The sequence below is a fragment of the Apostichopus japonicus genome, chromosome 3 (genome assembly GCF_037975245.1).
Source record: "Apostichopus japonicus isolate 1M-3 chromosome 3, ASM3797524v1, whole genome shotgun sequence".
Classification (NCBI taxonomy): Eukaryota; Metazoa; Echinodermata; class Holothuroidea; order Aspidochirotida; family Stichopodidae; genus Apostichopus; species Apostichopus japonicus.
In genome coordinates, this window is record NC_092563.1 from 30502623 (window position 1) to 30519261 (window position 16639).

Below are 16639 nucleotides of genomic sequence, written 5' to 3' on the forward strand. Positions count from 1 at the left end.
GTAATTTTAAACAAGTTACGATGGTACAATTTGCTTTTCAGTTTGATTGGCCTAAGCTTACACATTCCAATTGAACCTGAATGGAGTTATATAGCTAACGAATAGGTATGTTTAACTTCAAGTTCGTAACATTTCTTTTTGTTCATAAACGGTATAATACTGAAAATAAGTACAAAATAATGTCGGAATGAAGGCAATATGGATGGTTTGTCTGAGATACTTTTTTAGATGGATATTTTGAGTAACTATTCTTAGCCCATTTCAAGACATTAACAGGTGACATTCACGTCGAGGTGGTTAGGCCATTCGCTTAGCACAGTGCTGACTAGGTAGGATGTCATATCTCCGTATTTTGGAAATAAAAAAATAAAACCTTTTTTTTCTTTCCGAGAAACTCCAAAGGTAATTTGGTACATACAAAATGATACCTTAGAGCCTTGTATAACAACGAAGCAAAAGGAAACAGGGGAAAATCACAACAATAATTGTTTCTGTCAAACTTTACTGCCGATTTTGTATAAACGGGATATTTTCTCCCTTTTCAAATAATCGGAATCGGAATCGGAATCGGTACGATTATGAAAAAAATAATCGGTAATCGGTATGCATAATCGGTTGAACACTAATAAAGTGTCTCCCACAAAACTACTGCATAGTATTGACAGCATTGATTTTATGGATAGAGGTACTGTATACTGAAAACAGCTCAATATTACTGTACCACTATTTCACTTATAATTCTACATCATGCACATCAAACACAAACACTACATGGGCAGTGTTATAATATATTCTCTAACGGTACAGTATATTAGTATAAATTTGATATTACTAACTCTATACAATCAAATATGTCACTTAATGCAGTATTTTTAAGTCCACGGGACTCAATGTCTTAAAAATGTTTGGGTCTGCTTAGAAAAACTTGCACTCCTGCCGCCCTCCATGAAAACATGCACATTAAAATACCTGTACAGCAAGACACAATACTTAACTATAATGACCGCTGACAATAAACTGGCTTGTTCACAACCGCAGCCTATAGTGATAGGTCTATAATATGCCCGAAAGAACAATCAAAAGATGAATCTTATAACTAATATACAACAACAAAATGAGTGCCATATTCGGAAGTGGGTAATTTTGCCATAGACTAGTTACAGAAGCATATATGCTTACCTAGACATCACTCAATGCATACTACTGTATGGTATACAACTCCCTTACATATAACGTCTGTTAAATGTTATAGGCTATGAATACGCTGTGATGTCGGAAATCAGTGGAAAGAAAAACAGTGCCTAGAGAGAAAATGCAAGAATTAAAATACTGCACTTTAAAACTGATTTTATTGAGCCCCTTAAATCTTGTAAAAAATATTACTTATAGATCTCGACAACAAATTTTGTGAACCCCTGTCGTAAGTTACAAATTACAGTTACCCAATGCAACTTTATACAAAGATGAACAACGTTTTCCTTTTCCCAACCACTGTAGGCAAGTCAGCCCAACCCCAGCCTGATCCGACCTTTTTCCCATAATTATTATTATTAACCAGCATTTAGAATGCTATTCACACCCCAAAGAGTGTACCATAGCATGTACAAATAACCCTGGTCATTGGTAACTTGTCACACCTACACACCAAAGTGTGCACAATTCAATCAATCTCTCCTGGGGCACCACAGTGCACCACAACCATGTGTCCCTGGGGGACTTCCCATAGGGTGCAGCCACAAACTGGCGCACGCAACTATATTTACAAGTTACCTTGCAAGTCCCCTTTTATACACCTGGGTAAAGAGAGGCAATGGAGATAAAGTGCCTTCCTAAAGGACACAACCCAATGATCTGGCCAGGGCTCGAACCTGTCATCCTTAGATCACAAGTCCACTGCCTTAACCACTTGACCATAACACCCTCTCTAATTACAGTAGTAAATAACTTTTTACACAATGTCGATTAAGAAACTATGGCTGCTTTTGACGAATGTATGAAATTGATGTTGCACCAAAAACATAACTGAAGCATGTGGTCAAAGGGATCGCAAACAAAGATATTACTGTGTTATGAATGCATACATACTGTATACTGAACATTTTACAAATAGCAACTTTCAATGCAGAGAGAAATTCATACTGTGAGATGAAAAATCCTTTCTAGTATCAGAGATGTTAGCTTCCCACAAAATTCATAAATTGTCTCAACTCATAAAAATTTGTGATCAAAACAATTAATCAAATCTTACTGATATTCTAAGAAACAATTCAACTAAAACTTGTACCATGATCGCTTTATGTCGAAATGTGTTGTGTTATGATATTTGAGTGCACACATATAATAGGCTATACCACAAACTTCACAATCTCTACACAGGGGAAAGTAAGGTTACAAGTACTTGTTGGCTTGTTGTTAACTGTGTACCTTCAGTTGATTGTTATGATTTTTTTTGTTTTCAAACAAATTCTATCATCTGTATGATTGGAAGAAATTTTGGTTCTTTTGAGATGTTGTGGTTTTTTTGAAAAGAAAGATATTCATTCAAAAATGTGTTCTGTTATGTTTTACATAGGCCTAGTTGTGAGTGTGTAATTGAGGTTTGTTTCTCAAAAAAGAAATGTTTGCGTCCAGCAGACTCAGTTCAGAGATTTTGTCCCTGGCTAAAACATAGCGTCCTGGACGCAGAATCCTGTTTTCGTAACAATGCTGTTCATGCATATATTTATTTCAATTATTAATCTTAATTCCTTTGTGTGGAAAGGACTTAAACAAAGTTCTGTTAAGACAAATAAATCTTTCAATGGTGGATAATTATCTACTAATTAATTCACTTTCTCGGGGATATTCAGGAAATTGAAATTTATGTGTTATGTCTACATTCTGTGTAAAAGAAAGTTGGCCTGACGTTTCGATCCTAGCAGGATCTTCTTCAGAGGCTAAAATGCCTCTGAAGAAGATCCTGCTAGGATCGAAACGTCAGGCCAACTTTCTTTTACACATTCTATTACACAGGCTCTCTAGTGGATAAGCAGTTTGCTAACAGTTTCATTTTATTTTGATGTCTACATTCTGTATCAAATTATTATTACACACTGCATTTACATAACCTTTCAGCATATTACCAGGGAGTTGACAACTCCCTGATAATACAAATAATTCCTGACTCATCATCACACATGCTTCTGTACACCTATGCAATAAATCTGTTGGGGGTCCATGTTTGGAATAATGTAATTAACAAAATCTTTAACTTTTTAGAATGATCTGTTCCTTATCAACTGCAAAAGACTATATCGTCTATCTATATTACCAATTATTCCGAACTAACATACTTGTAGGTCTTCTTGTACTAAACTCTTCAACCTTCTTCACTCTTCCCACCTTGATTAGAATCTGCTATAATGGTCACATCATTTCTCTCTATACATACACTGCTGACCAATCACACATCTACCAGTCTGTCTTTAATGCTATAACCATGAACAACTCATTCTGTCATACCATGAAAGTTGGTTGTAAACAACATTTCATATTTACAGCTCTTCTTTTTCCAGTTTCTTTGTCATAAACTACCAAGTGCTGTTAAGTTTCAAGAAAACAGATTTATAATACTGCCTCCATAAAAAAAACTTAATATTTCGTGTTCAAAAAGAGCTGCTATTCTGAATAATAATACTGGAGAAAGTACACAACTTATACACAATGGATATGAAACTTTATTTACCTGCTGTATATTTTCTTAAGGTGTCACAGATTTACAATATTGCTTGGTTGAGTAATACTTAACCATGAAGAGCTACTAAAGGTTATCTAAGTGTGCTCTTGCCTCAATAAATATTAAAGCACACTGAGTATGATTTGTTATAGTCACCAAATATGTTCAGGAAAGATCACGGAATGATCCTGTCCATAAATTATTTAAGTGATAACAGGATTCTCTTGATATACTTCAGTATGTTGCACTGTCAACATGTAAAATCATACTGCATTGTTCTACATTTAAAAGATGATAATTTCTTTAAAGGCAGAACTTGTGTAACTGTCTGTCAGATATTTTGCTGATAAGTCACACTGAGACAAAGTCATAATAAAGTCAAGTATAAATCATGTTCATATACTCATGTATTACATTCAGTGTCTTTGTATACTGCTCAGGCTTTAAAATAGCAAATGAATGCAACTTGTCAGTTTATTAATGTATATGATTTTTCATGGAACTCTGATAACAGTGTATCCTCCATATGAATATATTTGGAGTCAGCTGACAGGTCGGGTGAAATATGTAAGAGTCTAAATTGTAATCCAGACTTGTGGTACGAGTACAACAGCATGCATGAGACTACGAGTATAACAGGCAGAATTCCCTGAGGCATGAGTACAAGAATGAGGGCAGGGTTTTTAGCACAGTACGAGTACACAACTATTAAAAATTTCACGAGTACTGTAGGAGTACATGCAGGTAGCTTTGTTAGACCAAACAACCCCACTACAATTGTGGTTATAACATGGATGAAAGATGCCAGTCCTACTGTAGTGAAGGCCTCATCCTTTCACCACATTCCACAAGGTTGAAGAGATCAGACCATCTGCTAGCGATCAGAGTGAACGCTCTCCGCTTCAGGATCTGACTCTGAAACGATCTTGAGATACCTTCCCTCTCTCCCCTTCCACCCATTCTTCCCTCCTCCCATTGAGGTAAGATATCAAGCTTAAGATCACAATTAAAACTCAGTCTGAATAAATAGATCACTACAGAAGAACTACTGTATGTAACACAAATACCGTATCCTGTGATAATAGATCACTACAGAAGAACTATGTGACACATTTATACAGTATCCTGTGATAATAGATCACTATGAAGAACCATGTAACATATACAGTATCCTGTGATAATAGATCACTATGAAGAACTATGTAACACATTTATACAGTATCCTGTGATAATAGATCACTATAGAAGAACTATGTAACATATACAGTATCCTGTTATAATAGATCACTACAGAAGAACTACTGTATGTAACACATTTATACAGTATCCTGTGATAATAGATCACTATGAAGAACTATGTAACACATTTATACTGTATCCTGTGATAGATCACTACAGAAGAACTATGTAACATATACAGTATCCTGTGATAATAGATCATTATGAAGAACTATGTAACATATCCTGTGATAATAGATCACTACAGAAGAACTATGTAACATATACTGTATCCTGTGATAATTGATCACTATGAAGAACTATGTAACCTGTGATAATAGATCACTACAGAAGAACAATGTAACATATACTGTATCCTGTGATAATAGATCACCACAGAAGAACAATGTAACATATACTGTATCCTGTGATAATAGAACACTATGAAGAACTATGTACAGCTATGTAACACATTTATACAGTATCCTGTTCAGTGGGCTGCTAGTCAAATAAACCATAGGCACATAGTATTGGTAAAATATAGTCCTTTGATTAATTTATGAGCAAAACTACATGCATGTGGCCCTTCCTTAAAGTGACAATTTATTTCAGACTGTCAACAATTAACAAATCAAATCTATTAATTTGCTAACCTAGTTATTACAGATCAGACAAGTATTAAGATGCCTACTATTGTGTGTATAGTGTTAGTAGTTTAAGTATTACTACAATTAATCTATGAGGAGAAAACAGTAAGAGCTCTGCGTACCTGATCTTCGTTAAACTGGACATTTCTTATAGACTGTCCATGTTATCAATTCAAATTTATCATTTTTATAAATAAGCATTCCATTCCCTATTTAAGATTTGACTGCTAGGATACTTCTAATATGAACCACAAATCAACAAGAATCGAGGATAAACTGTATAGAGTCGCTTTAGCAATCAAATGGTATTCTATAGAACTCATTCAAGAAGGAAAGAAAGACGTTTAGGTCATTATAAAAACTTAAGGACTTAGTTAACAGGTATATACAGTCAACAACTCCTACTACGTCATGAAACATGAACATCTACGATCTGCTAAACTAACTTGCATCAGGTACTAATAGGAAATATACCATGTATGTAATTCAATACATGAAATAAACATACGATCTGTCTAGGAATTTCAGGAAAAAAAACAGGTTTAACATGAAGGCATTCATATACAACAACTTTATACACAAGGGCTATATACACTGTATATACAGCCATGCATCCACAGACCAAGGGTATCATACTAACAAGTGAGGTTTTTCCTTGTTTGTAACCGGAGAAAACATTACAATTGATGATAAAATAGTGACAAAAGAACCTAAAAAAACCTAACCTCATGGGCGGGATTAGGAGGGGGGCAAGAGGGGGAATTTGCCCCCCCACTTTTTCCCAGACCTTAGTTCACTTTTTTGTCGTTTTTGCAGACAAATGTGCACAACCCTAATCGAAATTATTCCCCCACAACAGCACTATCAAATAGGCCTATTTGTTTCGAATCTAAGTCGAATTTGTGTTTAACATCGTAACATGTAGCATGCAGAATAACTGGAGCTGGAGCTAGCACGTGGTTCGCAGCACAGGTTACTGGAGCTAACACACTAGCTATTCAATTCTGTATGTGATGAATCCGCGGCATGTGCTACAGTGCTAGCTGTTGCATAACTAAATCCAGAGAAACGATTTACGAAAGCCAGATTTGCATATTGGGTATATCAATAATTAAATTCAATACACTGACACATGACACCCCCCCCCCCCCCCGTGTCATTCAACAATATGCAATGGCAATGCCGAGGTAATTTCTTTACTGCTCGAAATCCTGGAATGATGCATGCAAATCCAATAATGTAAATTACAAATTGGCACTAACACAGTAACACATTAAATCCATTGTTACAGTATACAGCACTCGGCAGTTTCGGTAGGAACATATTCTTGATCGGTCCAATGCACAATATACTAATAATTTTAGGGGGAAAGAACTATCTAGATGCGATTTATTGTTACCAACTTACCAGAGGTGTCATGTTTGCTGATCTAGGATTTCCTTTTTGCTTAAATTTCGACGTGCCGCGCCAACTGATGGTGGTGCACCGCCTAAATGACGTATAAGCTTCAGTTGTACATCACCATATAAGTTCTTCTATCCATCCTCCCTAATTTACACACGTTCATTAATTGTTTAGATGCAATTTAAAGCCTATTATGGGTGTTAATTTTACCGATCTAAGCGTACATTTCATCAAAAATTTTGACGCTCCTTGCAAACCGATGATGGCGCTCTGCTTAGATAGTGACGTATAACAAAAGTTGTACATCACCATCTGACCATATGTTCTACTATCAATCCTCTTCAAATTTTTAAACGATAATTAACTATCTAGATACAATTGCAGACATGAGATCCTTATTTCAAGGATGGGTACATGCAGCTTAGAGCACTTGGGAAGTGCCGTTTCCGGCCATCTGGAGGGTTTGTAAAGCCAAAAAATTTCTTGTGCGCTCTGCGCCAACCGATGGTGGCGCTCCGCTTAGATAGTCTTGCTGGCAGGTTTGCCCCCCCACTTTTACAACTCAAATCCCACCCCTGCCTAACCTTATATTATCTGATAAAAAGCTTTGATAATATTACAGTATAACAAAAAAAAATTGTCAATCATTGCAGCCAAATTCAACCTTAAGAATGTCCATGCAATTGGTAATTAAAAATCATTTTACACCACCTAACAGACATCTTGGTTTTATAGAACTAATTGACATACTTACTATAGTTAAACAGTACCATACGGTTTTACCTTGTAAGTAGTTTGACGAAGATGAGACAGCCTGTACATGTCATGTAACCTTTTGGGATATTGTGTTTACAAGGTTTGTGTTTATAAAGCTTTACAGAATGTGACCTTTGATGAGCCCAAATCACCTTTGACCTTCACCAAAAACAATGTTTCTTGTACTCATGGTAGGGAAACCACATGCAAAATATAAGAGCCAATAAAGTCTCCTATCTGGAGATACTATGTTTATAAGGATTTCAAGGTTGACCCCTGGTGACCTTAAATGAACACTGACTTACACCAAATTATGTAAAATCTTTACGCTACCAAAGGCTATGCTACCAAGCATATATGAGCTCCTTTGACGTTGATGATGTTGTTGCAGTTTCTTCCTAAGTGGTAGATTTGGAAGGTGTGAGAGGGCGAGGCCCAGGGAGTGAGGGCGCAATGCTAACATGTTGCCAGTGTGTGGTTAGGTAGATGGGAAAGTGTACATGTGAAGTGAGAGACAGGTAAGACAGGAGCTAAATACTTTCTGGAGATACAGCGTTTTTGAGATTTTTACCCTATGCTGACCCCAAATGACCTTAGACCTCCAACTATAGGCTTCTTGTACTAATTATGGGGAAGCCACACGCCAAATATGAGAACTGCAGAGGTTACGAATCTTACAAGCTAGGGCGTCACATACACCAACACAGACATGCCAACTTGACTTCATAGGTTGCTTGCCTACCTATGGCAAAAAAACAAAATGGAGATTTATTCTCTCTGTTTGAAAAATGAGTGACTTGAGTGACTTGACTCTGTGCTAGTGGATGACAATCACAAACTTAGAGGAAGTTACCTTTATGAACTTTATGGATGACAACTGATGTTGGTCAATTTTGTGTAAGAGGAAGAAGAGGTTAATAGATTGTAGGTTTTCCATCTTTGAGAGGAATCACCATTTGTTGCTTGTTCCTTGTAAATTCAACCAGAATTGTTATCCCCTTGAATTAAGCTAATAGAATACTACAGATTTTTTGGATCAATGCCATGAATTAAGAGAGGAATGGCGCAATCGGACAACCTACAGTCTCATAAAGATCAAGCCTTCACAAAGATAGATGAAAACTGATGCAATGAACGGTCACATCACAGCAAGCATTGTGGATGTAAATTTATTATATGATAGAAGCTCATTCTACTGTACCTATTGGATTAGTCGATTACATGTCATTTGTTATTTATATTTGTATTGGAGGTAATCAGCCAAGTAAGAAAACAAGGAAGAATAATAAGAGACTACTAAATGAAAAGAAATCTAGGTGCCTCATGATCCGTGTTGAACTGCAGCCAATAAAATTGAACATACATATCAAGAACAAAAACAGAAAATTATGGACAAAAACTTAAAGCTATTATGAATACGTATTCATCCAGAAACCACGGAGATGATAAAAATGAAAATGGAAGAAGGAAACAAGCTAACAAACTTGTCTCTCATCAATAACTTGTACAAACAATTCATTTTCATACACATACCAATTGGTATTACTTTAATTGTGCTGTTTATGCAGAAGGGAAAACAAATATGGATATATATTTTTTCATGTTTCACACCCCAAGCTATCATCTTAAAGCAACATGTTAGAATAGATGTACATTCAATACAATATACATGCACGATCTACTCTGTAAACCACTCTCCAAAATTGCCATGAATTTACACTGTATCAGCCATCAGGGCATTATGTACACGTGAATAAGTTCATAGTTCCAGTTTGTAATGTAAGGATATGAAGAGCTTGACTCCAGTACTCTCAGGAACCATTTCAGCACTTGTTGTCCAGTTAGCACAGAACTCATCACAAGGATCCTCGTCTATACTATATATGAAATGCTATGTGTGTACAGTATGTGTCAAACTTCCATTTCCTTTTCAGTCATTGGGGGATAAAATGAGCACATTTAATACTTGTATCATTTGACATCAGAGATTGCTGTTTCATACTTGAAGTCTATGCAGAGTGATTGTAGAAACTTCAAAAAAGATAAACTAAGCTGTGATGGGAACAACTCTTACCTGTATGTGATAAGTGGTTACCAGCCTACAAATTAAAGTGGAACAAATATACAAATCATGGATGGTGTACATTATGGCTATTAAAGGCTATTTACCACCGAATTTAATCTTTCTCTGTACTGATTATCTACTTAGGTGAAATGACACACATACTGCTTTCTGAATGGCACATTCTATTAAAGGCAATGTTTTCTTTCTGAGCTTTGATCTTAAGAAAAGTGAAGTTACTTTCTGAATTTTTTTTCTAACAAACTACATATATATAGCTGATAATCCCTTACTGTAGCAGCAAGTATATACTGAATTAGTAAATGAATAACCAGGAAGAAAATAACAAAGTAAATATATGGACGAATGGAGCATACCATTTACAACAAGGGAGGGAATTACTATCTTGTACTACAATTAGAACTGCACATAAAAGGTGAGTCAAAAACCACTTAAGGACAAATATGGTCAATGCTATTTGTATAAGCAGTTGGACAGATTGACACAACCAAAATCCATCATCAGACACATACATCACACTGACGTAATACAATGACCCATAGAGTAGGATATAGAATACTCTATTTATGTGGATCAAGTAATTCAAGTTATAACAGAATCTTGCATACCACAATTCATATATAGAAGGTATTAAGCTTGTATATATGCTAGAAAGTCAAATAATGGTCACTCAAGCTGAATCTGTATGAGCAGTACTTTCCGTCACCAAGCTCGCAACTGAAAGTAAGTATTGCTAATGAAGCATAATTCCATTGTCTAATCTAGCACTTTTAAGCATCTGGAAATAATTTAAGTGGGTTGTAGGAGAGAATTAGGGGTGAGGATGGGGGTGGAAAGGAGGCAGTCCAAACTTCTAGGAACAGTTTACAAAAATGTTAGCAACTTTTTAGGTTCAAAACCTGCATCTGTGCACACACTAACAGTATAACACAACAAGTGTTTGCATTGTCTATTAGTTGAAGTAAGCTTATACTATGTCACTATATTGTATACCACCTATTGGAAGAAAGACCTCACTGTCTGCCAATATGTGTAATCATCGAGGCTGTTGAAGGAGCTGTAGGTAACCTACAGATATTACAATTAATTAAAACTTTAGCCAGACAATTAAACTAATTGCAAACTTCATTTAGAAAAGCTATTACGTACTTGTATTAAAAAAAGGTGAAACTGCTCTACTGCATATATGAGGGTATAACTGAACCTTACTGTGGTTCATTTGCCTCATTATGCATGCCATTCCTGAAGTCCTGTGAGATTATATCGGATAAAATGAGGGTATAACCCAAATGCATACACAGTATAATGGAAGCTGAGCATAACTTAACTGTGAGGGTGTTTGAAATTGTTATGCTATATTTACTGTACATAGCTGAAGAAACATAGTTAATACACACACACACACAACTAGCTGTACAGAGATCTATAATAACAGTTCTCGGTTTCTATTTATTGCTTCAACGGGTCACAAACGCTACCATTTGCATTGATATAATTCTTTCCATCCACATTAACAAACTTGAGCAGATAAATGAGGCATAACAGAAAATGTGTAATTGAAACTAGTAGCAAACATTACAGGGAAATAAAGCAAATATATATATAGTTTCAAAAGTAATGCTCTGTGTGAAGCCCACTGTGTAATATTAAGGTCTTTACAATACACATGTATGCAACAGTATACATGTAGTAATTGCTACAAGGAACTAACAAGTTCATTTATGAACAGTAAAGAAGATGTACACACAAATCTTGAGACTAAGTGTCCATGTGACCAGCAGATACCTGCCATTGTTCAATGGCTGTCTAGTGGCTGTTCAGTGCTTTTTTCTTTTTTTTTTACTCTGTAGAAACTTTGCTACAGAACATGGAACACCTAAATTTTGCCAAGAATTAAAAAACTATAAATATATATGTATTGGGACAGGTTTCTAGCCAAGCCCTCCATAATTCTCCAGTTTTGTTTCATTCATTGTTGAACTATTAAATTGATAACATGCAGAAATTATTGCGAAATTTGTATTGAATAGGCTAAGCTATAAATTAGGTTCACCTCTTTGCTGTAAACTGTACTTTGTTCCCAAATTAGGTTGCAAGAAGTCTGTAACATTGAAACTAGCAACAAGGTTTTCAAACTCTTCAATTGGGTATTCACTGAAATTTTTTAGCTTCCACATATATACCAGAATTTTACACATGATATCACACTACCTACAGGTAGCCTGGTAGAATATTAAGTTACCTCAGTTGACTTTTTATGATTCACTTCTGTTTTATTTTGTGTTCCCATTTCGTTATGAATGTTGGGGTTATTGGAGCAATCTCTAAGATGTTGAACAGTAAACTTGGCTCCTCAGTCAATTAACCTACATCACCAGCCAATGTAGAGGGTTTACCCTGTTTTTAGCAGGGTGTATTGCAGCTTTCAGCTAACAAAGTTGCCCAAGCAATGTGAACATTGTACACAAAGTACTGTCACAACATGCTTCTAAGATATTTCCTTGGCTGTGTGTACATGTGGTGCGATACCCAGAGTGCAATGACACTATAGCCTGCAATTTCCAAAACTTAGGCAAATATAATTGTAGAATACTGTAGCTGCAGCTATAATATGGCAATATCTCTACTGTACCTCATAGCCCAGAATATTCTCCTCATTACTGTGGCTCTATATGGTCACTTACATAAATCTGAGGTTTAAGATCTTGTTCCTATTCTTGTGGAGGAGAAAGATGATCCTCTCTTAGTTGAAAACCAGCAGGAGAACAGAGCTATATATTTTAAATAAATTCCCTCCCTCCTACCCCCCTCACCCTACCTACCCCCCCCACCCTAAATCACTATCCCTTGCTACAGTACGTAGATCTCATCTTTACTTTAGGCACAGAACATAAATTAAGAGAATAAAAGGGCCACATAGTCAAATATATGACATGGTCACTCACTGAACAGTCAGCAATAGCTATGATACATACATGGATCAAATCTGTAGTTACTCAAAAACAAAACTGAGGAAAATAAAATAAACTGTGTCTGATTTCAACATGGTTTACATAGGTCAATAAAAAAATTAAACAAAACTCTACAGTATAGCTCTTGGCTAATCCACATGAATCCATACAATTAACTCCCTTAATTGCTATGGCCCTAATCAAAACATTACAACAATATATATTATAAGCCATTGTGGCTGGTCGACCTAACCTTATGTACATCTATTCTATACACAAACTGGATCCATTTCTCAGTATTTAAGATAAAGAAATCATAATCATAGAACAAATAATAAATATATATGACTGAGTTGCAAGTAACTCCCTATTGATTGTAATCAATGCAAGCTACTCAACAATTACCTATACCCCAAAATATCATAATCACAAAATATATACACAGTAAATCCCCAAAGGTGAAAGGTAACCTCTGCATGCTCACACAACTGAGATTTTTACATGCATACACAGTATACACATACAGTACAGAGAGAGAGAGAGAGATCTCTGACCTGATGAACAAAGAAATGTTTGAAAACATGTGTCTACTTACCAACCAAGATTATCAGTGGAAAAGGTTAATCTAAATGACTTAATAGATTCCTATAAATAAGTCCCACTGATTGAGATACATCAGTTCTACAATGAACAGACAATTATATCCTCTCTAAGAAACACAAACAAAAAAACATATCCAATATTCTTACCAGTTAAATGTACAGGAGGTGAAAACATAGGATACGATATCTCCAATCCTGGGTATAAGCTACCGTTATTGACAGCCATTTCACACTTGGAAAGACCTTCAAATTCACAGTTCAACACAATCCCTGACTACAACAGACCATAGTGTTGAACAAAAGAGAGCTTATCAGCCCTTAATATGATAGTAGTCTGTTGTGTTGTTGTGTGAGTATAAATGGCTCTGGGCAGCAATATTAAAAGCTTGGTTGAAGAGCTAGCTGTTGTGTGTGTACAAAAGATTACCATGAAGAGAGACACTGAGTAAAGGCAAAGCAATATACACAGTGTAACATCCCAGTGGAGTGGTTTAGTCCACTATGTAGTGGGGGAGATTTTCATGTCACTTTGACAGACTGTAGGGCTACTATTTTTACTAGATACTGATTGTAGGCAAATTATGACTGTCTCAGTAAATGAAAATAATGAGACCATTGCTAGGATTAAGGAACAGCTCAATCACTTTAACTCTATATATTATTAATAAACCAAATATAATAAGTATTTATGCAACTACAAGTAAATATGAATATTGTATGTCTCTTCTTTCAATGCAGCAAGAGTTATAGGCCTTCTGAAAATTTCAAAGTCATCAATAACAGTTGAGGTGGATCCGAATGTCATATTGTAACAAAATGAACCCTCAGAAGGATCTTCAGTACTGTCAACAAATAAATAAATACAGGAGCAATAGGCTGTAAATATAATCAAATTATCACTGCCAGCAATATCAAAATACTACAGAGTGAAGATTTCAGTCCTTTTTTTACAGTAATGAAGTCCAAACTGCAAGTCATTGATTGACTATCCAGTTGGCAAGCACACAAATGAACCATCCACCCAGGGCTCTCTCCCTCTCTTCCATCAACCATTTAACTTAATTTGTTACTACTGCATTTAGAGGATATGGATAGTACATTAAAGGTCAACGGATACCTACGAACAACATTGTCCTAATCCCTCTAATAGGTATTGGAAACCATGAAAATAGCTTCAACTCCCATCAAAATCGATAAAAGATTTACCGTTTTACAAGTCTTTTCTCGATTCTAGTTTTGTTCATGAATAAACATCAGCTAATTACTCAAATTGATGATGTAGAAGGGAGTGACAACCTAATTTTCCGATATGTTATTCGTATGTTTACAACCTTCATTTCAAGGACATTGAACGCAGGTTTGTGGCCTAAGGTGATTATTTTGGAATATTTTTTTGTATTCTTTAGAAAGAGGAACATCAAATTATTCAAATGATATATGTGGTCTTGTAATTAGGGGTTTACTTATTACTGGCTATTGATGAGCACAACACTCGAAGTCATAGTTTGCACATATCTAATGAGTTTCCTCAAATTTATCAAAACTTCATATGTGTATATATCTTGGAAACAAAAACACTTTTTAAAAGCTTTCAACAGATTTTGAATGAGATTAACACACAGAACAAATGTACTGAATATGGGACTAATTGAGGAGGTGTCCATAGACTTTTAAGTTGCATGTCAGTGATCTTGTAACATATGTAACATTTAATTTTTAGGAAGAAATAATATTGTCATCTTTTTTCCTAAATCAAGGGGAGGGAGGAGGGTTGGATTGGGCGAAACTCAACATTTGAAAAGAAAAGTAAAAACTCAATTAACTTAAGAGAGAGTGTGAGAATTAAACACTCACAAATCAAAAGTACTTAAGAGTTCATGAGTCAGGCTGACACCAGTCTAAAAGGCTTTATGGAGATGACAAAATTTAATTAGCTTCAAGGGATTAATAATCAAAGGCTCTACCCAATATCTTTGATTAAAAATTTATTTGAAGTCAAAACTAACTGAGAACTGGCAGTATGCTATCTCCTGACACAACATTTAGTAGTTAATCTGCATTTTATGCCAAATGAAGAATTATTGTAACATTTAAAGTCAAATGTATGAAACAATTTAATGCTTGAACCCTACTTTCAAATGACAAAGCAGCTTCTGCACTATATGCAAGATCTAATGTTACTACAAATGCGATCCATTTCTCGTATTGCAGAGATCTTCTCAGTGAGAGAACATTAAGAAATAAGTCTTCTTTTGAATTATTGATGAATCTAACAACTAAAACAAACAGAATAATTGTAATCACTGTTTTGTGCTAGTCAACAAATTTAACCAAGCCGTCAATGGATTAAAACTCACAATTAAAGATTTGCAACAGATTTAACTAGGAAACTCTTCTAGATTGTTTGTAACAAATGAAAATATTAGAGAAAATGGTAAGTAAATAAAGTTGTTTTGAATATCAACAATTTCTCAGAAAAATCAGCTGAAATTCTTGTCTTTTTTCATAAATTTGAAATGAAAATTTATGAGTCAAGCTTAATAAACTGCATTCTAATGGAATTAAGTATTAATAAGCATTTAAAATTGATCAACATCAATGGTCTGTGTATTAGACTTAATAGTCCAGTCACTTTAGTTGATAGCCTTCATTTGTTTAAAGAATCATTTGTCCAACCTAGACTAATAGCACTGTGTTTTACTAGTCTACAACACATCAAATTTAACATTGTGCCTTAAGTCATTCTTAAAGGAAGATAATTTCTACAACACAACTGGAGGTAACGAAATAGGACAGAATTGAGCAATTATTTTAAATTTATCAAGTTTACAAATTGATCTTTCAAAATTGATGACAAATTTCCTTCATATAGGTTACTGAATTTTTCATTCTACTTCATTGTAGATGTACATAATAAAATCTGTTATATATATATTGTTAGTGATTTTTATTAAGACATGATAATAATGGAGCTACTCTTCAGGTAACCTTGAAAGGTTGACTTTTATAGTTTGTTTGACAAGATGTTTTAGAATCACCAAATGATCAGCCAAGCTCTACAGATCAGCAGTGAAAATTACAAAACATTCAGTTTATTGTTCCATCTTTAAAGCAGGGAGGTGTTAAAAAATGCAAACAAGCTTTTCACAGTTTGCATTCTTTGCTGGAACGATACAAAACTCTTTCTTGAATACGTACCTGATTATCATTTGCAGTGTGAACGAACTTACAAGAATTTACCTTCATAATTTACCCTCATCTCC

The 16639-nt window shown here is 35.1% G+C and overlaps 1 protein-coding gene across 5 annotated transcripts in view; it reads right to left on the reverse strand.

The window, feature by feature from the left end:
* Nucleotides 1-16639, reverse strand: part of LOC139965833 (uncharacterized) — a 250858-nt gene that overhangs the window by 65368 nt on the left and 168851 nt on the right. Inside the window, exon 1 of one of the 5 annotated variants that reach the window (XM_071968603.1) lies at nt 13524-13808. The exons of the other annotated variants lie outside the window; for them this stretch is intronic. Coding sequence (XP_071824704.1) covers nt 13524-13602 — 79 coding nt within the window. The 5' untranslated portion in view covers nt 13603-13808. Of the gene's footprint in view, nt 1-13523; nt 13809-16639 lie in introns of those variants that run through there. 5 annotated transcript variants of the gene reach the window in all.